The sequence below is a fragment of the Panthera tigris genome, chromosome D3, assembly GCF_018350195.1.
Source record: "Panthera tigris isolate Pti1 chromosome D3, P.tigris_Pti1_mat1.1, whole genome shotgun sequence".
In the NCBI taxonomy this organism is placed as follows: Eukaryota; Metazoa; Chordata; class Mammalia; order Carnivora; family Felidae; genus Panthera; species Panthera tigris.
The window spans coordinates 79688057-79712093 of NC_056671.1; the positions used below are offsets into that span (position 1 = coordinate 79688057).

The window sequence follows — 24037 nt, forward strand, 5'->3', positions numbered from 1 at the left end:
CGGAAGCCCTCTGCCTGGCCCGCGGGAGGCCGGAGAGGGCCACATTGGCTGCGTCCCCCACACCCCCACTCCGCTTGCCTCGGGTCCTCTGGCTGTGGTGCTTTCTTCATAAAACTTCCTTCCATAACTGAGGTATTTTGAGAATGCTGGGCTTCTTCTAAGCTGTTATTTCCACACCTTCCATCCAGGCTCTTTAATATGCAGATGAAGCCCTCTGCGGGGCTCAGTCATTGCTGTCCCCCACCACTCTGCTGATGGCCTCCCTCGCCACCCTGACCCCATGCGCCATTTTAGGCCTCAGAACTGTTCTAAGTTCTCTCCCTTCCTCCCTCTCCCTACCTCCCCCTGCCAGTTCCTTTTCTCTCATCTGGCCCATCTCTACGTATCCTTTAAGACTGAGCTCACTTATCAGAGTCCTTAGGACACCCTCCCTGGCCTTCTCAGGCTGAGGCAGGATCTGCCTCTGCGGGGGACGCACGCCGGTGTGTATAAGCCCCTTGAGGATAGGGTTTGTAACTTCGGATCCCTGAGCCCCAGCAGGCGTGCAGCCTTTGGTGACTTTTGAGCCAAATCCAGCTGTTGTGCCACACCGTTCTGTTTCTGACCTGCCTGCCTGTCGACAGGACTGTGGTGGTGTTTCTTGCACACTGAGAAAGCTGATGCAGAAGGAGCTTTCCTGTGGCAAAATGATAAGAATCTCTGAGTGATTGCAGGGGACTTGGCTTTTTGTTTTGTTTTACGTAGATGGGCAGATCTGGAAATTGTATCTAGAATTGTACAGAAAGGAAACAGAGGCTCAAAAAGCTTAAGCGGCCAGTTGCGGGGGGGCGGGGGGGATCCTCTCAGCCAGCAGGCCGCAGGACCCAGAGCTCCAACCCTGCAGTGTTCCTGTAACTCATTGTTGTCCCACTTAAAAAATTCTCCGTGTGTTTCAATTCTAAGAGGTAAGCAGTATTAAACATCTTTTATTTTTTTATTTTTTTTATTTTTGAGAGAGAGAGACAGAGACAGAGAAGAGCACACGTGGGGGAGGGGCAGAGAGAGGGAGAATCCGAAGCAGGCTCCAGGCTCCGAGCTGTCAGCACAGAGCCCGATGCAGGGCTCGAACCCACGAACTGTGAGATCATGACCTGAGCCGAAGTCAGTTGCTTAACCAACTGAGCCACCCAGGTGCCCCTAAACGTCTTTTAAAGAATGTCTGGGCTGCCTGGGTGGCTCAGTCGGTTAGGCATCCGACTCTTGATTTTCGCTCAGGTCATGATCTCATGGTTCATGAGTTCAAGCCCCGCATCGGGCTCTATGCTGATGGTATGGAGCCTGCTTGGGATTCTCTCTCTCTTCCTCTCTCTCTGCCCCACATGCGCGTTCTCTCTCTCTCTCTCTCTCTCTCTCTCTCGAAATAAATAAGCTTAAAAAAAACTCAGAGAAAGTCTGTAAGACCAAATTTGACATCCCTTGTGGACAAGATGAATATTAAGGGGCCTCCTTATGTTCTACGGTTTTATGACCAAAGTTGCCGAGCATGTATCTGCCCACCATGTGACCGTAATCCATCATATTACCATGAGCACAACTGGAATAGTTTTAAATGCTTCAATGGGTTTTAACGCCAGTACCGACTGGTTTCGTACTTTCTTAGTGGGGAATGTGCTAATATAGGGAAGTGGCATTGCAGGGAGGCGGTATCACAAAGAGCCGTTTCAGGACTGTTGATGGTGTCTTCTTAGGCTTGTCAGAAATGGAATTTGGTGATCCACTTTTTGTTGTATCCAAAAAGGACTTGTGCAAAATCTCTACCTGGTGTCAATTTCCTTTGCAGGTGACTTTTCAGATCACCCCTCCATGTACCCATGAGAGGCATTATGAGCGTTTTGGACGATGCTGTCATAAATGTGAACCAGGTTTGTGTGTCTGAGTCACCTTTCCTTGCCCCTCAAAAGCGGGTGGAGCTCTCATTTATTTCTTAATCCAAGGAATAACTTCTATCCTGCCAGATTAAAAAAAAAAAAAAAAGAAAGAAATTGGATCGACTTTTTATGGCAGTGGCAGGTAGCACTGTGTGTCACCCTGAAGACAAAAACCTTTCTCTCAATAGATAAAATCACTTAAAAATCAAAGGCAATTGCAGAAACTGGTACTTAATTTATGCTGGAACACAGTTTTCTAAAACGCTGTTTCTTGAGAAACCATGGTTTTAAAAACCATATTTTAGCACTTTGCAATTCAAACTTACAACATACAAAATGCAACTCTTCTTTAAAAGTATTTTACAGAAAATTGGGAGGGGGGGAAATACCATACTGGAATTGTTGCTGCTGAAAATTGCCTACACCCTATTAAACCTTCTCCCCACGCACCTGCTGAGGGGCAGAAGGCGGACCGGTTACCTCTCCCCCATAGTTGCTCTGCCAGATTGTGGCCAAGTGTTGCTACAGCCTCAGTAAAGCCCCAAGTCCGTGGGGTCCTCACTCATTCATTGTTCTAGAAACCGCGGTTACATTACAAGAGGATCCTTTAGATATTCAAGATGTAAATATTTTTCAGATGTGCAGAGCAAGAGCTGGTGATTTTTGTGAGCATGCATGCATGTGTGTGCGTGTGCGTGCATGTGTGTGCATGCGTGTGTGTGTGTGTGTGTGTAGTACTGTTTAGTCAAACTGAGTTACCTGTGAGCCCCCAGTATATGTAGAACAAAAGAAGTTAAGTCTCCAGATGGACAGCAGAGGGGATTTTGGAGATGGGAGGGCAGGGGTAAGGTGAAATTCTTGTTTAGCCCCCAGGGAACCCCTCAAGTTCTACAGTTACCTGTTAGAAAACCATCCTCCTTTTCCCTGGTCAGCAGAGATGTAGGGTGGAAAGGATGATGTTTTACTTAGATGAGCTAAAAGGCTGCTCACCTTGAGCACAGCAAACCTAGGAGAGGCTGTTTTAGCCAGCTGGGATGCCTGAGAGCCCATCACTGATACGTGGCCTCATCCCTTGTATCCTACTGTGTTAGGGGACTTCCTGGGATCACAGTCCTTTAAATGGTCCAATAGATTGGTGTATTTTTGTTGTTATTTTTCTTTGGGGGGGGGTATTTTCAATTGGTGCATTTTTTTCTCTCCTAAATTAAGGAAAGTACATGTCTTCTAAATGCACTACTACCTCGGAGAGCGTATGCCTGCCGTGTGGCCCGGACGAGTACTTAGACACCTGGAATGAAGAAGACAAATGCTTACTGCATAAAGTCTGCGACTCAGGTATGTCAGGCATATCAGCGGCAAGTGTGAATAAGTGATATTTTTGATACGGTGGTGCTATCTCTTTTGGGGGGCATAGGGAGAAGCTTTGACCTTGGACCCCGAGAAGCAAGTGCTTCAGATCCCGAAGCATTGTGTGAACATTCTTCATTTAGAACATATTTTTTTTTTTTAAGAGAGAGGGAGAGAATCCCCAGCAGGCACCACGCTCAGCACAGAGCCCAACGCGGGGCTCAATCCCACAAACCATAGGATCGTGACCTGAGTTAAAATCAAGAGTTGGACACTTAACGAGCTGAGCCACCCAGGCATCCCTTCATGTCAAACTTTTGTTCGAATATAATTGAGACCAGGAGAGGTTGGGTGACTTTTCTAAGGTTAACAAATGAGAAGCAGGACTCAAAGCCAGATCTGACTCTCAAGTCTTCTTCCTGAACCGTAAGTTCTTACTTTTCTTCCTGAAAAGTAAGTGTCTTACTATACAGTTTGATCTCCCTATCAGACTGCTAATTTTTTTTTTATTTTGACTCAAAAAAATGTTAATTACAGTTTAATTGTAGGAATCAGGATCAAAATATGTCCCTTTAGTCTTGACCTAGAGGTTCCTTTGCCTTTTTTTTTTCTTTTCCATTTAGTTTCTCTGTTGCAGAAACCATCTTTGTAATCCTGTGAAGTTTCCACAGTCTGATTTCTGCTGGTTGCATTCCCTTTGTGTCATTTAACAGATTTTTCTGTCTCTTCTATTTCCTGCAAAGCGATTGTTAGGTCTAGAAGGCTCATGAAAAGCTGGGTATTTTTGTTTGTTTGTTTGTTTGTTTGTTTTGCAAAACTACTTCATAGTTGGCATGATGCAGGGATCATATAGTAGCTAGCTGCTTACCTCTCTTCTTGTGATATGAGCGGCAGTCGACCATCATGGCCTCGATCCATTTTCATTAGGAGCTGTAGAAACGTGACCTCTATCACTCCTTCTTCATTACAGTTGGAGAAGCTTCCCTCCTCAACTAATTGTTACCCTGAATTACAGTATATACAGGAAAGGCGGAATGAATGCTTGTAACTTTATTTACCACTTTTCAAAATAATGCCTAGATCACCAAGCTTCTCCAAAGGATTTGTATGAATATTACGAACGCAGCCATTTAGACATATTTGAGGTATTTTAATCTATTGCAGTTACTAGTTGTATGGGTGCTCAGATTATCTTACCTCCTCCCGCTGGCCACTCAGTCTTTGCTATGACCCCAGGTGACTTTAAGAGCTCCCTTGCCTCCAGGCTCATCTTGGACATTTCCTACTTCGAACCTCAAACCAGCCATTTCTTTAAGAATTCCTGACTGCATCCAGAGGAACATCTTATTCAGCGACCTCACTCTGGGTGCCAGTGAGGTTCACTGTTACCAGACTGATCCTTGTTTATAGGTTCTTTTCAGTGGACAGAATTAGGAGAGAAGTATTTTTTTTAAACGTCATAATTTCTAATGTGTTAGAGACAGCTGGCAGATTTTGGCCGCAAAAGGTAACATGGAAACTCCACTGAGCAGAAGCATCTGATCAAGTCTTGTTTTCTTTCCCACTGCTTAGTAATGACCTTGACTCACTGCTGTCTCTTGGAAATAAAGATTCATTCTGTCTGCTGCCAAAGTCAATTAAAGCCCCAAACCTGGTACGTTAAGATACTTAAAAATAACGTCAAAATTTTTCATCACCACACTGGCTTACATGCACTCACATTTGAGTGGGTCATGGAATTAGAATTTTCCAAGGAAGTGATCCTTGTCCATGTATGTTGTGGCATTAGGCACATGTTTATGCAGATTGGCCTTGGTGCTATACAACTGACCTGGGCCCCGGGGAGCAGAGCGGACACAGGAGGGAGGCAGGAAGACTTCTCAGGTTCTCCATGCTCGGGTCTAAAAAGAATGGGAATAGGAAACATCCCCTCCCTGAGGGCTGGAACTTGGGCTTCTCTAACAGAATAGCACAGACTGAGTGGCTCAAACAACAGACCTTTATTTCTCCCAGTTCTGGAGGCTGGAAGTGGGAGATGGGGGTGCCAGCATGGTTGGGTTCTTGGTGAGTGCCCTCTTCGGGATTTCAGGATGTTCTTGCCATGTCTCCATATGGTGGAGAACAGAGGAAGGAAGCTGTCTGCTTTTGTACAGAGGCACTAATCCACTCATGTGTCTCCAGCCTCATGGCCTAACCACCTCCCGAAGGCTGCACTTCTTAGTACCATCACCCTGGGGGTTAGGATTACAACATGAATTCTGAGAGGACCCACAATCTGTCCAAAACAAACTTCTATAAGTACTCAGTATAAGTAAGGCTATTTGGACAGGCCAGGTGAGATGGGGTCCTATAGGGTCCTAAAGTCTGTTTCAAATAATATTGTATTATATCATGTGTGTGTGTGTGTGTGTGTGTGTGTGTGTGTGTGTGTGTGTGTGTATGCAGGTTGATTCCTGTTATTCACAGAATAACATCAATGTTCTATAAAGTCATCACAAAAAATGAACTAGCAAATACTGAACCACTGCTCCTAGGGGAAATACAGGGTTAGGTTCCTGGGAGCCTCTGGTCACAACATCTTTGTTAACTGATCCATGTTTAACCTTGTTTTATGTGTGTTTCTGTTTAAAGACACCTTAATAAATATTCTGATTCATTAACATTGAACTTACAACCAACAGTGCTGAAATTCATGCCTGGACAAAGTTTATCTTAACATATATCTTCTCCATGAGACACATCACAGCCTTCTTGAGGGGCCTGGAAATACCAAATGGCACTTGTGCACAATGACTGTGGGCCATTTTAAGCAATGGCATCACTAACAAAAAGCACAGAAATGCCAAAAATGGGACACTAAATAGACCACAAAAAGGACACTTGATTCCAGTAGGCACAAGAAGGCAGAGTGGGACTTTGCTTGACCTCAGCTGAGAGCATGCATGTCTGGCCAGTGGCTTGAAATTTCCACTGTTCTGCATGTGTCCAAGAATGACCGCAAAAGTGCCAGGAGTACTGAGGTGGGGGTTACAATGAAATTTTAGCGAGTGGGTGAAATGGCAAATATGAATCACCAAATGGAGATGGCCTTGTATAAGCATGACTTCTCTTCCACAAAAAGTGGAAAGGGCAGCTTTGGGTTAAGAAGAGGAGCACTTTGCAATGTGTTGTGAGAAAAGAGACAAGTACCAAACAGATTGCCCTGAGTATTTGGGGAGATTAACTTCCAAGTATGTCATCAGGCTCAACTTCTGTAATGCATTCTCTAATTACGCATCACACTTCTCTAATTACACTGTGACCCCTCTTTTCACAGCTCTGAATAATCTTGTGGTCCTGCAGGATCCCAAGATGAATCCCCGGTGTCCAGATCCCTGTTCTCTTAGGTTCAATCTGGCATTAGTGTTAAGACTATTGATCACATTTGAATTCACTAAAAATTAAGCAGCTGTGAAATCTATTTTGCATTAGCCAAAATAGACAATAATCATAATTCCCCGGTTCTTAGTGCTGTCACTACTATGAAAATTGCCTTTAAAAAAAAATTCCAAGACTCGGAGTGCCTGGGTGGCTCAATCAGTTAAGCAAGCATCGGACTTTGGCTCCTGTCATGGTCTCAGAGAGGGAAGCCTGCTTGGGATCCTGTCTCCCTCTCTCTCTGCCCTTCCCCCACTCATGCCCTCTCTCTCTCTGTCTCAAAAATAAATGAACATTTAAAAAAAAAAACTCACAAGACTCTTAATTATTGAGAGAGAGAGAGAGAGAGAGAGAGAGAGAGAGAGAGAGAGAGAGAACGAACCCTGCTGGGCTGTTTTAGTGAAAGCACTGGAAGGGGGAGCTTGGTAGTTCCGGAAAACCCAGGCCCCAGTGATGCATTTGCGGGGAGCCAGGCAGGTGCCACGTCCCCGTGTTGCAGGGTTGCCCTAAGGTGGAAGGTGAGCAGCTGTGTCTCTGTCTCCCGCAGGCAAGGCCCTGGTGGCCGTGGAGCCCGGCAACCGGACGGCCCCGCGGCGCTGCGCCTGCACGGCCGGCTACCACTGGAGCGCGGACTGTGACTGCTGTCGCCGCAACGCCGAGTGCGCCCCGGGCTTTGGCGCGCAGCACCCGGGTAGGGGTTTGGTTCGTGCGTCAGGCGGGCTCTCCCGCGGGGGCCGGAGCAGGCTCTGAGAGGTGTCTCTGCATCATTCCCGCTCCGAGGAAGCAGGTGGCACGGGAGTAGCTTGGGGGCCCCCTTGAGCAGGGCCAGGTTAACCTCGTCCAGGGAAATGTGGGTGCGGGGCGCTCCACCGAAGGCTCCATCCGGGACACCTTGGGATCCCCGCTTAGGCGGGCAGGGGTAGCGCAGACCCTTTTTAAAAATCTGGTGCAACCCCGCTTAGGCAGGCAGGGGTCCTCAGACCCTTTTTTAAAATCTGGTGCAACCCCTTAGAAGGCTTTTGAAAAACCATGCGCCCCTGGCATATTTTTAGGTTGGCAGCTAACATTTTTTTATTGCCAATGTAAAGAGTTGCTAAGGAATTAGTTTCCAAGGAATTATAACAGCAGTAACACTTTTAAAAATGGAATTCAGTGGCATCTAAACAGCATAGCAATTTGATAGCATCATCATCCTTTTAAAAATGCACTAATGGTCCTTCGCTCTTGGAAGTTTTACACAGTTCTTTTCCCTCCTCTGATTTGTATCCGTTTCACTTTCCCCATAGAATTTTATCCTAATGTATTTTTATGCTTGGAGGGCTTTTACGAATCACCTTTTCATAGACTTTCACATCACAAATGTACACAGATTAGAGATTGTAATTTTTAAAAATTTCCCGTGACTCAAGGTTCTAAGAGTTAAAAACACTTCTGGACTAAATTGTTATTACAGTTATTACCCGATTGTCAAAAATATATTTTGATATGATTGTAAAAACTTTATGAACTTAATGAGTGGAATTTTTCTTATTCTAATATTCATGGTTGGCTATTATTTATTGCTAAAATGCAACAGAATTCAACATTAATTCTATTTCCACCAAGTGCTGAGAAATTTGGTCCCATAAATCACTAAATGGCTAAGGAAACCTTCTGTTAGACAAGTATCCGTTCTTTCAACACTTTCTTAGTTATATGTCCAGGCCTCAGAATGGTGTGACATGAAAAGATGTCTGAGGTTTTTGAATGTTTATTTATTTTTAATTTTTTTTTTTTCAACGTTTTTTATTTATTTTTGGGACAGAGAGAGACAGAGCATGAACGGGGGAGGGGCAGAGAGAGAGGGAGACACAGAATCGGAAACAGGCTCCAGGCTCCGAGCCATCAGTCCAGAGCCCGACGCGGGGCTCGAACTCACGGACCGCGAGATCGTGACCTGGCCGAAGTCGGACGCTCAACCGACTGCGCCACCCAGGCGCCCCTAAATGTTTATTTATTTTTAAGAGAGAGTGCGTGTGCACGCAAGCAGGGTAGGGGCAGAGAGAGAGGGAGACAGAAGATCTGAAGCAGGCTCGGTGCTGACACCACTGAGCCCCTTGTAGGGCTTGAACTCGCCAACAGCAAGATCATGACCTGAGCCAAAGTCAGACGCTCAACTGACTGAGCCACCAGGGTGCCCCTCAAAGGTATTTTTAATGATATCTCAGTTAAGAACTCAGTTGTGTTTTCAATTTTGTTAAAAGTAAAGAAATAGATATCTCCTTTAAAAAAAATTTTAATGTTTATTTATTTTATAGAGAGAGGGAGGGAGGGGCAGAGGGTGGGGGGGGGGGGGAGGAGATGCAGAATCCAAAGCAGGCCCCAGGCTCCGAGCTGTCAGCACAGAGCCTGACGCAGGGCTCAAACTCACAAACTGTGAGATCATGACCTGAGCTGAAGGCCCACGCTTAACCGACTGAGCCACCCAGGTGCCCCAGAAATAGATATCTTCTTGACAGAAAAGTATTTCTTAGAGTTATTTACTGCCCTAACCTCTGGAAAGCACCCCAAAGCAGTTTTTTCAAGATGTAACAAATGATTCTTCATATCTGTTGATCTTTCGTTTAGAGGCAACTTGTTTTAACCCAGAAGACTTGGACAGGATTAGAAGAATTAAGATGCTATTCATTTCAATTCCTATGGAAGAAAATGTCCATCAGTCACACTGGTCCAGTCGGTCCTTTTTACCAAATGTATCAACTGAACCAGATGGGCTTTCTCTTGGAAAAAGTCTGACTTGATTTTTTTTTTTTAATTATCAAAATAAATCTGGGGAACCTGGGTGGCTCAGTAGGTTAAGCATCTGACTTCGGCTTCGGTCAGGATCTCACGGTTTGTGAGTTCGAGCCCCGCGTCAGGTTCTGTGCTGACAGCTCGGAGCCTGGAGCCTACTTTGGATTCTGTGTCTCCTTCTCTCTCTGTCCCTTCCCCACTTGTGCTCTGTCTCTCTCTGTCCTTCAAAAACAAATGAATGTAAAAAAAAAAAAAATTTTTTTTTAATCTCTTTAAACAAATTGAAAAAAAAAAAATCTCCCTATGACAACCAACTCCCTTTTGAATTTGATTCTAAGACAAGGCCCAGAGCCTTCCCACAAGTTTGCCACCTGCATGAGAAAAGGTGCCTTTTCTTTGATGGGTGTTGTCTCCGCCGTATTCCTTTGGAAATGGTGCTTTCTCTGAAAATAGGTGGAGGATGGAGGGGGTGAAGTGGGTGAATGAAAATCTCCCTCGTGCCCTACCTTGCAGTGTATTTGAATTCTGAACAACTCACCCTGGTCCCAGATACCCCATTCTGTTGTCACACTCACATTTTGCCCTCGACAGACAAGAAAAGGCAGACACTGAATGCAGGCGTTTTGCCATTACCGATATTTCGATTTGTTATGTTGTTTCGTTTCGTTTTGGCATCTCAGAGGTTTAGCACCAGAGCAGGATTTGGAGCGGGTAAGCAGCCTGCCTTCTTTTGTAAAGTGGGCAAAGTGTGATTGTGTCCAGGGAAAGAGGAAAGGAGAACCTATAGGATGCCTCTGGCAGGTCAGTTGTTTCAAATAGTAGATGTGAGAGTCCAGTGCTTGGGTTTAATGCCCTTAAAGCCATGTGTGACTTGTGGCTCCTTAGGAAGTCTCTTTGTTTCTAAGGGTTACTCTTCTAGAGTGTGTTAATATTTTTCAAAGCTGTCTGAATTAATGTGAGCAACTAGATGTTAACTGGGCTTCTGTTAATATCATTTCAAAGTGAATCAAATTACTAGATTAGGGTATTATTAGATTAATTATTAATAATTACTTTTTTTTTTTTAATTTCAGTCAGTTAACATATAGTGTAATAATGGTTGCAGGAGTGGAGCCCAGTGATTCATCTCTTACATTTCTCACCTAGTGCTCATTCCAATAAATGCCCTCGTTAATGCCCATCACCCATCCTCCCCCTCCCCCCCCACCCCATCAGCCCTCAGTTTGTTCTCTGGATTTAAGAGTCTCTTATGTTTGCCTCCCTCTCTGTTTTTATCTTGTTTTTCCTTCCCTTCTCCTATGTTCATCTGTTGTGTTTCTTAAATTCCACATTTGAGTGAAATCATATGATATTTGTCTTTCTCTGACTTATTTCACTTAGCATAATACACTGTAGTTCCAACAACGTTGTAGCAAATGGCAGGATTTCATTCTTTTTGATTGCCCAGTGATATTCCACTGTATATATAAACCACATCTTCTTTATTCATTCATCAGTCGATGGACATTCAGGCTCTTTCTTAGTGTGGCTATTGTTGACAGTGTTGCTATGAACATTGGGATGCATGTGCCCCTTCAAATCAGCATTTTTGTATCCTTTGGGGTACCCTACTTATTGAGGCAATTACAGAAATCAAGAATGTACTTCCCATTTGACTTTGGACAAAGAAAGTGCAATTTATTATTTTAATGCCTTATTTATGAAAATAAATCACAGAAGTGCTTTCAAGCGTAAATTAACTGCTTTAAGAGTAAATTGTGATTTTGGCACTGATTGCCTGATTATGATATCACATAGTAGCCAATGTTCATTGATTGGTTGATTGGGGGAGGGGAGGGGAGTGCAGGGAGGAGCAGAGAGGGAGAAAGAATCCCAAGTAGGCTCCAGGCTGAGCGTGGCTCGAACCTACGACTCTGAGATCATGATCTGAGCCAAAATCAAAAGTCGATGCTTAACCAACTGAGCCACCCAGGCGCTCCACCAATGTGCTTCTTTATTGGAATTACCAAAGGGTCATCACGTGTCAGTTACAGTAAGGATAATAGACCTAGGAAATTGGAGATATTTCCTATTTTGATAACACAGTTGATGAGGAATGTTAGAGATCTGAAGAAGGCTTCCTAACCACAACCAATTTCTGCCTGAACTGCCATGGATTAAGGCAGGGGTCCAAACTCCATCCCACCACTGTGTTTGTGTAAATAGAGTTTTATTAGAACACAGCCATATCGTTGTTGTTGTTTTTTGTTTTTTTTTTTTAACACATTGTCTATGGTATTTTCATGCTACAAGTAATTACAGAGATCAGAAGGCCTGCAAAGCCTAATATATTTACTGTATGGCCCTTTTTAGAAAACATTTGCTACCAACTCTTAGTTTAAGAGAAGGAGATCCGTAGGATCCGTAGGGTTTTTTGGGGAAGGGTTGCTTTTGTTTCTGTTTTTGTTAGAGAAAACCTTGTTACAAACATTCTAGTGTTCGGACTGGTAAGATTTAGCTGGTCAGGAGTCATGACAGGAAGTTTGCCTTAAAAGCTGTGAAAAGGCTGCCATCCTTTGTAGACAAAAACTGCTATGAACCCAAAAGGCTGAGAGGGGAGATCGGACAGGTGCCTGGTTAAAACAAGGCAGACAGCAGGCTCCCCACGTGACCAGGACAGCGGCTCTGAACAGCAAAGCATGAGTCCCTAACTCAGACGCTGACGTCAGTAGCCTGACAGTGAGCCAGTTACCTTTCTAAGGGCGGTTCTGGGACGCTGGGCCCTCTACAGCCAGGACGAACCAAAGCAATCGGCCGTAGGCGGTGACAGTGGGAGTGGGGAGGCTGGAGGCACTGGCGGGGCTCCTGATCTCGGGTCCTCGGGGCCATCAGCCTGGCCGATCTCTAAGTGTGCCTGTTTGTTTTGTCTGTTCTTTTGTCCATTTTGTTGACAGTGCAGCTCAACAAGGACACAGTGTGTGAGCCCTGCCTTGTGGGCTCCTTCTCAGATGCCTTCTCTTCCACAGAAAAATGCAAACCTTGGACCAAGTAAGTGACAACAGAGGAGCCAAGAGAGTTTGTTGGTTTTATTTTATTTAAAAAAAAATTTTTTTTTAACATTTATTCATTTTTGAGAGAGAGAGCATGAGTGGGGAAGGGGCAGAGAGAGAAGGAGACACAATCCGAAGCAGGCTCCAGGCTCCGAGCTGTCGGCACAGAGCCCGACACAGGGCTCGAACTCACGGACTGTGAGATCACGACCTGAGCCGAAGTGTGAGGCTTAGCCAGCTGAGCCACCCAGGTGCCCTGAGTTTGATTTTAAACTCCACCTGCACGGTCTTCAACTTGATGTGTGACAGGAGCTCTGTACCATTTAGATTCAGTTGGATCGAATCTTTGACTTCCAGTTGCAGCTTCTTTTTTCCTCTTTTCTAACCTTATTTACTTGAGAATGACTTATGATGTTTATTATCATTCCCTCGCCGCTCCCACGCTTCCCAGCTTCCCCACACCACCGGGGGTATATTTGCCCAGAGATATGTGTGTGTGTGTGTGTGTGTGTGTGTGTGTGCATATGGAAGCCTCCTGTTCATGTAAATGTTTGCATACTCTACACATCTTGGGCTTCTTCACATAATATATGCTAACGGGAGCTCATTCCATGTTTGTTGACTTAGATCTTTGTGGCTTTTGGTCGCTAGTGTTTCACCATAGAGCTATACCATCATTTTATTTAATAATTTCCCTTTTGATAGCCATTTAAGTAGTTTCCAGTCTGTCACAGTAATAAATAATTCTCAGTGCATCATCTCGTGTATATATACTGTTTCGCACTTAATGCGTGTGTGTGTGTGTGTGTGTGTGTGTGTGTGTGTGCGTGCAGTGAAATTATATGTATATATAGTGGAATCCCTGGGTCCTTCCATTGTGTGCTTTTTATTGAATACTAATATAAATACATGTATTGAATCCTAAAAAATTCCCAATATAGTAATTCTCATTAGATATTTATTTTCTAATCCACTTACTCACGTTTTATGTTGAAAAAGATTTTTTGTGTTTTCAGCTTCAAAAAAGCATTCAGCAAAAGTTTATCACTCAGCCAAGGCCACTGAACCATTTGGCATCTTTACTGAAGACACCAATGCTCTTTTCCAGAGCACAGTCTCAGACTAGTTCTTAGAGAACCCTGGCAGTGGTTACTTTTGCTCATTCATTTGTCCACCCTTACAGTGTGTGACAGGCACTGGGGATTCCTGTGTGCAGGAAGACCTCAGTTTTTCTCCTGAAGGAGTTAGCAATCTAGTGGAGTAGAGCCTTGTGTAGCGTTGTTTTTTAAAAAACAAGAATATGAAACCGAGTACTTAACCAATTCTACCTCCACAGCTGTAGCGTTCTCGGAGAGACGGAAGTACGTCATGGGACCGATAAATCAGATGTGGTTTGCAGTTCTTCTCTGCCGTCTACAAAGCCACCAAATGGTATGTTTAAACAGAGCGGGTTGGTTGTAGATATGCCCAGTCTCGTCCGCTCTTCTAGATGTCTTCCAAAGTACATGCTGTGCCTGAAGGGGTTCACCTCAGTTTCATCCCATCTTATCTGTGGTCCCCCTTCACCTCCGTCGGTGTTCTAACTCGACATATGTTGTTTACTTGAAAATTTCCTGCTGGAATGGATGACTAATAAAATATTCATATATGCAAAAATAGAAAGAAAGAAACAAAGAAAGAAAAGAAAAAAGAAATGGAGCTATAAACATGAATTAAAATGCCCAAATATGGCAGGATAGTGGAGATCACAGTAAGGGTGTCTGTGGGAGATTTTGGTCACCAGCTAGAGTATCGCTATTGTTATATACGGCACGTTTTGTAGATCAAGTTAATTTTAAGTAGCTTAAGTGATCAAAGCTTGACAGAAAAGTTGACAGCTTTTGTCAACTGGATGCTGGTTACCAAGGGGAGTGACATGGGGCAGAGGTGGGTCCAGATATGGCAGCACTGGAGATGGCGCACACAGCAGGAAGACCCTCGTAATGAGGCAAGAGAACCCAGGCCACAGATTAATGGGGCTAATTAAGGGTTTAGGTTTGACATTTTGGGAAACAGGACGACACCTAAGCGTTCCGCACATGGAGTTAACACAGAGCAGCATTAAAAAAAGACCATTTTAAAGATAACATTGGAAACAACTGAGGGAATGAAAAGCTACAATTTTTTTTAAATGTTTGGGTTTGTTTTTTTTTTTTTTTTGAGAGAGAGAAAGAGCACGAACGGGGGAGGGGCAGAGAGAGAGAGGGAGACACAGAATCCGAAGCAGGCTCCAGGCTCCGAGCTGTCAGCACAGAGCCCGACGCGGGGCTTGAACTCATGGGCTGTGAGATCATGACCTGAGCCGAAGTTGGACGCTCAACCGACTGAGCCACCCAGGCAACCCAAAAGCTACTCTTAACAAGACAGAAGGAAAGGAGAGGCGGGAGTCCTGGAAACCAGGGCATGTAAACCAAGAACCCATCATAAAAAGGTTCTAGTAATGAAGTGATCAAGAGGGATGGGAGAAATGGTTGTGTCACATTGTGTTGTAGATGACCTACCTGAAACACTTCGCAGGACAGCCATGGTTCTGTTCTCACGACCGGCAGAACCCTGGTGCCACGTTGTTCTTTGGAAAGAGATAGGATAAGGGGCTTCCTTTGGCCTCGGAGGCCGTCCAGATGGAGGGAATGAGGTGTCGTTCTTGGTAAGCAAAGATGGATCTAGATGGCATGGTCAGCATGATTAGAGTTGTACTAAAATAGCAATGTTTAAAGACAGCCCTGGGCTGGCTTGCGGAGGGACGCCGGGCATGAGGCTGGCAGCAAAGTCACTTTCCCCCTTCCAGAGGTCAGCGTTCTCTGCATACCTGCCATCAGAGTTGGGGACTGTCCTTCTTCTCTGCTGTCAGACCAGCGTCCTCCACTCTGGGGTTTGATTCAAAGGGTTTTGTTTTTAAACAACAATTAAAATAACTAGAGAATGATATGAAACCATCTTTAACACCTTTTTCTTATTTTCTTCCAATACAGAATCCAAGATATACTTGCCCGGTTTAATTATTCTGCTTCTCTTCATATCTGTGGCATTAGTCGCTGCTGTCATCTTTGGTGTTTACTATAGGAAAAAAGGGAAAGCAGTAACAGGTATTGTATCTACACTGGTTTTTGAAAAGTAATCTTAAAGAAAGCAGATACCTTTCTAGGTTCAGGAACTGATGACTCTTAGGCTGTGTGTTCACGCAGGATAGATCATCAGGTGTGAATGAGTTGCCTTTTTCCAAGAATACCAACGTTTTTAAAAAATATTGAAAAAGTATTTTTTAATATTTATTTATTGTTGAGAGAGAGAGGTAAGTTGAGAGTGGGGGAGGGGCAGAGAAAGGGAGGCACAGAATCTGAAGCAGGTTCCAGGCTCCGAGCTGTCAGCACAGAGGCCTACACAGGGCTCGAACCCTGGAACCGTGAGATCATGACCTAAACTGAAGTCAGACACTTAACCAACTGAATCACCCAAAATATTTATTTTGAGATCGAGAGGGTGAGAGAGACAGAGCGAGCAGGGAAGGGGCAGAGAGAGAGGGAGAGAGTGAGAATCCCAAGCAGGTTCTGTGCTATCAGCGCAGAGCCCGATGTGGGGCTCAGTCTCGTGAACCGTGAGATCATGACCTGAGCCAAAATCAAGAGTCGGATGCTTAACCAACTGAGCCACCAGGCGCCTCAAGAATACCAACATTTTTAACGCACCCACTTAAAATAGAGACAAATGTTCCAGTAAATGGCAGACATAAAGTTTTGACTGGAGTCTTACCTTGCAATATGAAAATGAAATTATGAAAATAAATTATCTTCTATTCAGTAAAATTTAGGTGCTTGTTCTTAGAATGAATAATCGGGTGTTACCTTGTAGCAACAGCAACCGATAGTGCCTTTTAGCCTCACATCACATTTGGCTTCTACACGACAAAGCTGAAAGAGTGTCATTTCTAAGAAAGGATTCCTTGAGCTATTTCTTCATGCTTTCGAGGTCAGATCTTCCTCTCTTGGAGCACCTGTTGTCCCGCCATCCTTTTTCCATTTTCAGTTGCTCGGGTGTTTGTCATATCCACCTCGGCTTGGCTGTGGTTCGATCAGTTCTCCTATATCACATGCATGGACTTCATGAAACCTCACATATCTTGCTGTTTCCATTAACGTCACGTTACTTAATGTAACACGGGGCAATCAAAAGTTTTTAAACAGGGAAGATGATGTTTGAAGATGCTTATGTTAAGCAGAGAGCAGTGTTCTGTTCTCTTTGAGTCTACTCATTATTGAATATTTTTATTTAACGATGCTCCACTTCCCTAGGGACCCAGTAACTAGGGATTTGAATAATGCATGTTCAGATGGTGAGGGTCACTTGTGGAGTTTATGTGAGATAAACAGATTTCTGATCTTTTTTTTTTTTTTTTTTTTTTAGTTTTTGTCTCTGTAATAATCTCTTACTGCCATATCTTCTCAGTGAGAAAGACGATGGGTCTACCAATTACCGAATGAAGGTTTAGAGCTGTTGGCCTTCCCTTCATCTGTTCATGGGGCACACGTTTTTTGGCTACCAGGGATGGGACTGGCACTGGGGGCTCGTTACCGAGCACCACAGTGAGACTGAGTGCTAAAAAGGGAAATTACAGAGCTGTAGGTGAGCAGATAACGGGGTCCTCTGACCTTGGGGCCAGCAAGGGTCTCCCAGAAGAGATACGGAGCTGAGATCTGAAGGCCAGTTGGCATTAGTTAAGGTTAGTGCCGCTGGAGCAGAAAGTCAGGACCAGCGTGAGATGGAACTGGACGGGGAGGGGTGGCCAGATGATGGAGCGCTGCAGGCTTGGGTTCGGAGTTTGCTCCTTATCCTTAGCAAAGAGCAGTGAAAACAGCCCTCTGGTTGTAGATGGAAAACAACTTTGGGGGTGCAGTAAGAGTGGATGCGGACATACAGTTAGGAGGGCTTTTGCAGTCATCTAGGAGAGAGATCATCTTAGTAATTATGAGTATCCCCTATGCGTACAAGTATCCTTTCTTAGTACCATTTGGGATTATCTAGTATTGATCCCTCCAAGGGAAGAGCTACAGGTTTCCTTTTATTTGGAGGAACTTTATTTTTGTGTAATTTCAAAAATACAGAAAAGACGCGAAACTAATAACAAAGGTCATTGCAGTAACTGACACATATTGAATATTTATCCTGTGCCAGCACGCTTACGCATTTTACGCGCAGTCACGAAATCACAACGGCACCATAAGGCGGGTGCTGATATTTCTCCCGTTTCATGATGAGGAAACTGAGACTCAGAGAAGTGAAATGGACCGGACAAGGTCATGTAATAGGGAGCATTAGCTATTATCATGACCTGATTATCTTCTAATGGAGAATGGACAGCACCCCCCGCCCATCAAAGTCAGCGGAGGTGGGCTAAAATTTTATCTTTGTAGAACATAAATTCATAGGTTTTATGGACTCGGGGCCCGCTGGAGCTCAGGGGAGCCTGCCACAGCCTTCCGGCGTGCAATTTCCCTGTGTTGTACAGACATTGGAGTTAGGGTACTGGAAAGTCAGTGTCCCAGACCAGTGTCTTCTTTATTCCCCCCGCAGCGCCCAGCCCCACCCGCCCGTCCCTCTTCCCTCATATCAAAGAAAACTTGCAAAGGGAAGGAGAACCCCTGAAGTCCTAACAGCCGCTCTGAGTGTGCCCAGAGGAATTTGGAAGAACGTTAGTGCATGATACTTGGGCTTTGCAGAGATCAGAAAGTTCTGGTTTTGGTAGGAAGAGTCTTTGAATTGGTTGATTTCTTTTTTTTTTTTTTTTTTTTTTTTTAATGTTTTCACTCTCAGGAACTCTCACTGAAAAGACTTGCAGAGGACTGTGTTTAGAGATACACGCAGCTGACAGAGTGGTCAAGAATACTGAATTAGAGGAAATAATAATATGAAGTTCTTATCCTTACTTTGTTTTTCTAGCTAATTTGTGGCACTGGGTCAATGAGGCTTGCGGCCGCCTAAGTGGAAATAAGGTAAATTTAAAAGTCTTAAGTGTCTCCTTAACGTACTTTTAACAGTAGGCTGTTGACTACTAACATGTAGTCATGTTAGTACATCTAACTGTGGCGGTTAGTAGTCAAATGCCGAGCCCCGCTGGGAAAGGGGTACAGCCTGGAGGGACGGAGCCTCCAATCCCAGGATTGGTCGCTTACAGGATAAGCCAAAGCCCACACAGCTGCTCATCTAAATGCTGTTTTCTTTGCATTTCATGCCACGCATCATCTCTGTGCACATACATCAGTTATGTTGCTTTCTGGTGCCAGTCTTGATCGCCTAGGACAGATTCTGAGTAGGAAAGAGCTGCCATTTTCCTTTACTCCAGAGTGATTGAAAAGAGTTATTTTGGTAACTTTTAATTTTGATATATTCAAAATTATAGAAAAGCAGTGAGAATAGCACACAAAAAACTGCCACATGCCCTAAACTCAGACCCAGCAATTGCTTATACTTCATCATTGGCCGTCTGTTTGTGTGTGTATGTCTATGTGTGCTTTTATTCGTGGTCCATTTTAGAGTGAAAAGGCAGACATCATGCTCCTATACCTTTAAATGCTTCAGGGCGAATTTCCTAAGAGCAAGCACATTCTCTTACATAACCTTAGAACCTTTATCAAAATCAAGAAATGTAATAGTGTTACGAACTATTATCCACATGTGCTATTAATTATTAATATGTCTTCAATTACCTGATTCTGTCCCTTAAATCTATTGTCTTTAAGGCATGAAGAATATAAACTTTAAACCGGGAGCTCATCCTGATTCTCCCAATTCCAATCCCAATCCCAATCCCAATCCCAACACCACAGGATTCATTTGGTCTTTCCCTTACCTGGATTTGAATCTCCCCTCTCCCATTCCCAACAGGATGAAATATGGCTCCCGTTACTGTCAGTATATTTGCTCATTGGCTCAATGACGGAACACAGAGACAGTAGTTTCACAATTACTAAACTGTACCACAGCAAAAAACAAAGCTACTAGCTAGAATTCATTATTTGTTTACAGGTTTGTTTTTTTTTTTTAATTTAGATTGAATGTATATGGACAAAACACTGTGTTCTAAAGTTGAGTTAGCCCTTTGCCTTATTTGGGTGTGAACGTGCTGTTCGTGGGAAATGCAGTTTGATTCATTGGTTTCTGGTTGGATTCCATTTTAGGGTTCTCCCCCACTGTAATTTTAAATAACACAGGCAAAGTACCCAGTGAGTGGTCCATCTGTACTTGTCACGGTGGAAATAATTACTATAAACCATTTTCAGCTGTGTTTAGCAGGAACATGTTCTAGTAAGTGTGGGCATTAATACCTGTGCCTTCTGAATTGAAATCTGCAGGAGTCCTCAGGCAACAATTTTAGCAGCACTCATATGGAAGCCTCTAGTCAGCGTGAAATTTGTGAAGGTGTCTTACTGCTGACTCTGGAAGAGAAGATGTTTCCCGAAGATATGTGCTGTCCAGACGGCATTGGCCTCTGTGGCGGTGTGTGCTCAGGGGGTGGTCCCTGTGCACAGGGAGAAGATGCTGGAATGCTCACCTTGGTCAGCGAGATTGAGGGGGACCCCTTCAGGCAGATGCCCACGGAAGACGAATATGTAGACAGGCCCTCCCAGACCCCAGACTCTTCACTGTCCCTCCCTCGGCCTGGCAGCAAATCCACACCCCCTTTCCCTGAGCCCCTGGAGGTGGGGGAGAATGACAGTTTAAGCCAGTGCTTCACTGGGACAGAGGGCTTGGTGGATTCTGAAAGCTGCAATTTCACGGAGCCCCCGTGCAGGACCGACTGGATTCCCATAGCCCCCGAAAAGTACTTGCAAAAAGAAGTGGAGGGTGGCAATTGCCCCCACTGGGCAGCCAGCCCCAGCTCTGCAGAGGGCTGCGCAGGCTGCAGAAACCCTCCCGGGGAGGACCGGGAACCCCTCACGCCTACCCCGAAAAGTGGACCTTTGCCCCAGTGCGCCTATGGCATGGGCCCCCCGCCTGAAGAAGCAGCCGACGGGACAGGCCAGCCCACGGACGGGGCCGACGTAAGGCTTCCCGGCTCGATGAGGGGAGGCCCGGGGTCTGGAAGCCCCTCCGGTGACCAGCCACCTGCATCTGGTAAGTGATTTTCCTGGTCCCTTCCTTCTGAGCTTTAAAAAAGGCCTGTTGCTTTATGCAGTGTTTGAAGGCAAGTGTCACAGACCATTTGGGGAGGAAGGATGCTAACGTGGGGAAAATTTTGCTCGCACGTTTCCTCCTGATAGACCTCTTTGCAGGGTGGGTTTTGACCCCGTCCACACGTTGGGTTTGTGACGGGTGTGTGACTGTATCCTCCAGCCCCCGGGACTGTCTTCATTTACATATGCCTCACCGCGCGCCCCCGGCAGTGAGCCTCCCAAAGCAATGGCAGCATTGACCTCGGGACTGGCTGAAGTCAAGGCGTTCCCTCAGATTTCTGGGTTCTGTTTCTGTTTTTAAAACAACCTACTCCTCAAAGCTCCAGAGAAAGCTTTCATAATTTTCAGGGGACAAACATTGTTTAGTTAATTCTTAATCAATTAATATTTATGGAGAGTATCTCGGTTCGATACCAAATTCACGATGCAGTATAAATGTCCTTTGATGCTTTATATGAGAAGCCCCTTTTACAGCCACTGCATATAATGTATTTATGGAACGAGGAGGATAATTTTACAGTTTAAAATCATGATAGAGACTTATCGTTGCATCACTGCTTGAGCACGAATAGCCCACCAGTTACAATAACTTTTTCCCCAAGGCTGAGATGCCGTCTGTTTCATCATGTAGTTACAAGGAACCTTGCCGCTGGTAGTGTGAGCTCTGGGTTTTATCTACCACATGGGGGGTCAGGGATCTCTCTGAGAGTCTTCCGACAGCTATAGACACTTTCTCCAGAAAAATGAATAAGTGCACGTATACCATTTAAAGGGCTTCACAGGGGGTGCCTGGATGGCTTGGTCAGTTGAGCATCCAACTTTGGCTCAGGTCACAGTCTCACGGTGCGTGTGTTCGAGCCCCGCGTTGGGCTGTCTGCTGTCAGCACAGAGCCTGCTTGGGATCCTCGGTCCCCTTCTCTCTCTGCCCCTCCCCCGCTGGCTCTCTAAATAAACAAACAAACAGACTTAAAAAAAAAACATAAAGGGCATCACAGACTCCTCCCACCCTCAAAAAGGAAAAGGAAAAAAGCCCATTTGTGGACCACCTGTATCCTAGGATGCCTTTTTCTTTTTCTTTCCTGCCTCTTTATTTAGACCACAAGCAGTACCAGCAGCTGGTCTTTGAATGATTTTATAACCCTGAGGTAGCTAGGTCCTACCCGAAACACAGAGTCTCTTCTGCCTCATGCTGGCGATGGCCCCTGGCTTATTTGATAGAAGAGTGTGCTTTAGTCTGTCTTCTAAGCTTTGTGGTTTTGCTGTAACTACACAAACTTCCTGAGGTGTAAATTCTATCATATCAATTCTCAGACTGAAAGGAGGAGATGCGTTTGGGGATATTTTCAAAGAACCGATGTGTTCTTCCTTCAGAAGACCTCAACGTTAAGATTTTAAGGAATTTCCATAACTGAAAGTTGGGCTCTACTCTTCGTTTGTATGATTCGACTTCTTTTTTTAGTGGTTAATTTTCTTCCTATCGGTCATAGAGACATACGAAACACTAGCATTTTGGACTGTGGGGAGCTGGGAAACCAAAGCTGAGTGTGGCCGTGGCCATGTCTTAGTAAGACTGCCACTGTGTGAACAACTTCAGCAACTGTTGGAAGAAGAGTTGGTCGAATTTGTTTATTTTTTTTTTAAGTTTATTTATTGGGGGGGGGGGGGATGCAAGTGGAGGAGGGGCAAAGGGGAGAGAGAGAGAATCCCAAGCCTTCCCAGGCTCTGTCAGTGCAGAGCCTGACGCAGGGCTCGAACTCCCGAACCGTGAGATCACGACCTGAGCCAAAGTCGGATGTTTAACTGACTGAGCCACCCAGGCGCCCCATGTTGGCCGAACTTAAAGAGAGATTTTTTTCTTAGTGTCACAAAGCCAAAAGCTAGATCTGTGGTCTCCTGTAAAGAGTTAAAACAATGCCCTAGTCTGGTTTTTATTATCATTTATTTTCTCCAGCACTAAACAGCTAGGCATAGAGGAAAGAAAAAAAAAAAAAGCGTGTCATCAACTAAGTGGTGTTAATTTGCAGAAAGTTTACACTGCTTTCTCTCTGTTCATCTGGTGCTTAGCCATGCAAAACATCCGTGAGAGCCCGCGTGTGGATGCCAGCAAGAGGGCCAAGTTCATTCTAGCCCGAGGAGAAGCAGCAGCCAGACTGATTTTTGAGGCTGTGCTATTCTCTCCATAATTGCTTCTGCATGAACACGCCTTCTGGTTTCTGGTCAAAATAGCACTTCCTCATTATTGCTTTTTTTTTTTTTTTTTTTTTTTTAAGATTGTCATAATGTACGTTCTATATAATGTGTGAAAGAATGGAGCTTGAGTGAAAAATCAGAGGGAGGTCTATTTGTATTTGATCTCCTGGAAGCCACTGTGCTCTCGAGGACTTGAAGGAGGTGGCTTTTTTTTTTATTGGGTGTTAGATTTTTAGGTGTGGGTTTTAATGTTTTAAACTTCCGGAGGCGCCTGGGTGGGTCAGTTGGTTGAGCGTCTGACTGTTGGTTTTGGCTCAGGTCACGATCTCACGGTCATGAGGTTGAGACCTGCATGGGGCTCTGTGGCGAGCATGGAACCTGCTTCAGATTCTCTCTCTTCCTCTGCCCCTTTCCCCATTTGCACGCTGTCTCTTTCTCGCTCTCTCTCAAAAATAATAATGTAAAAAAACTTGCAACCAAATCAAGTGGTTTCTGGAAACAATGACATGATTGGGTACTTCCTCAGTAGGGGCGGGGGGAGTATCTCCTTCACACCCAGCATCCCTTGGGAGCGCATGATGGTTCTCCAAACAGTTCTACAAGCATAACTTTTAAAAATAATATCCAAAGTTAAGGCTATTTTCTGAATGTTATAATTCTTTCTTTTTAATGTTTATTATTTTGAGAGACAGAGGCACAGCACGATGGGGGAGGGGCAGAGAGAGAGGGAGACACAGAACCCGAAGCAGGCTCCAGGCTCCGAGCCGGCAGCACAGAGCCCGATGTGGGGCTCGAACCCACAAACCATGAGGTCATGACCTGAGCCGAAGTCGGACGCTCAACCGACTGAGCCACCCAGGCGCCCCTCAGTGTTGTAACTCTTAGAGAACGGTGAGAATTGTTAGCAAAGACCCATAAGGGGAACACATACATTTGGTTATGTCTTCTATAACCACTTCTTAATTTACATCTTAAATTACTATCCTGATGACGTAATGGTGGTTACCTTGGTTACAAATCCTTTCACCTGGAGTTTGGAGAATTCTCACTGTGTCTAGAAAATTATTTCCTGTGGAAGAAAGAATAATGTGTCTGCAGTGACTGGTGACTTGTTTTTGGCCCCTGAAATCACTTACTTGGTTCGGCCACTTTTGAGCTGGAAACCGTT

General features: G+C 44.7%; 1 protein-coding gene across 3 annotated transcripts in view; it reads left to right on the forward strand.

The window, feature by feature from the left end:
* Window positions 1-1653: 1653 nt before the first annotated feature.
* The window catches only part of TNFRSF11A (TNF receptor superfamily member 11a), a 33507-nt gene continuing 11123 nt past the window's right edge, over window positions 1654-24037 (forward strand). Inside the window, exons 1-8 of one of the 3 annotated variants that reach the window (XM_015536798.2) lie at window positions 1654-1901; window positions 3117-3242; window positions 7219-7362; window positions 12377-12470; window positions 13809-13903; window positions 15484-15597; window positions 18446-18498; window positions 19858-20620. In XM_015536798.2, the coding sequence (XP_015392284.2) occupies window positions 1739-1901; window positions 3117-3242; window positions 7219-7362; window positions 12377-12470; window positions 13809-13903; window positions 15484-15597; window positions 18446-18498; window positions 19858-20620 (1552 nt within the window). In that variant the 5' untranslated portion in view covers window positions 1654-1738. Of the gene's footprint in view, window positions 1902-3116; window positions 3243-7218; window positions 7363-12376; window positions 12471-13808; window positions 13904-15483; window positions 15598-18445; window positions 18499-19857; window positions 20621-24037 lie in introns of those variants that run through there. The other 2 variants (XM_042962096.1, XM_042962098.1) reach the window with 2 other exon arrangements.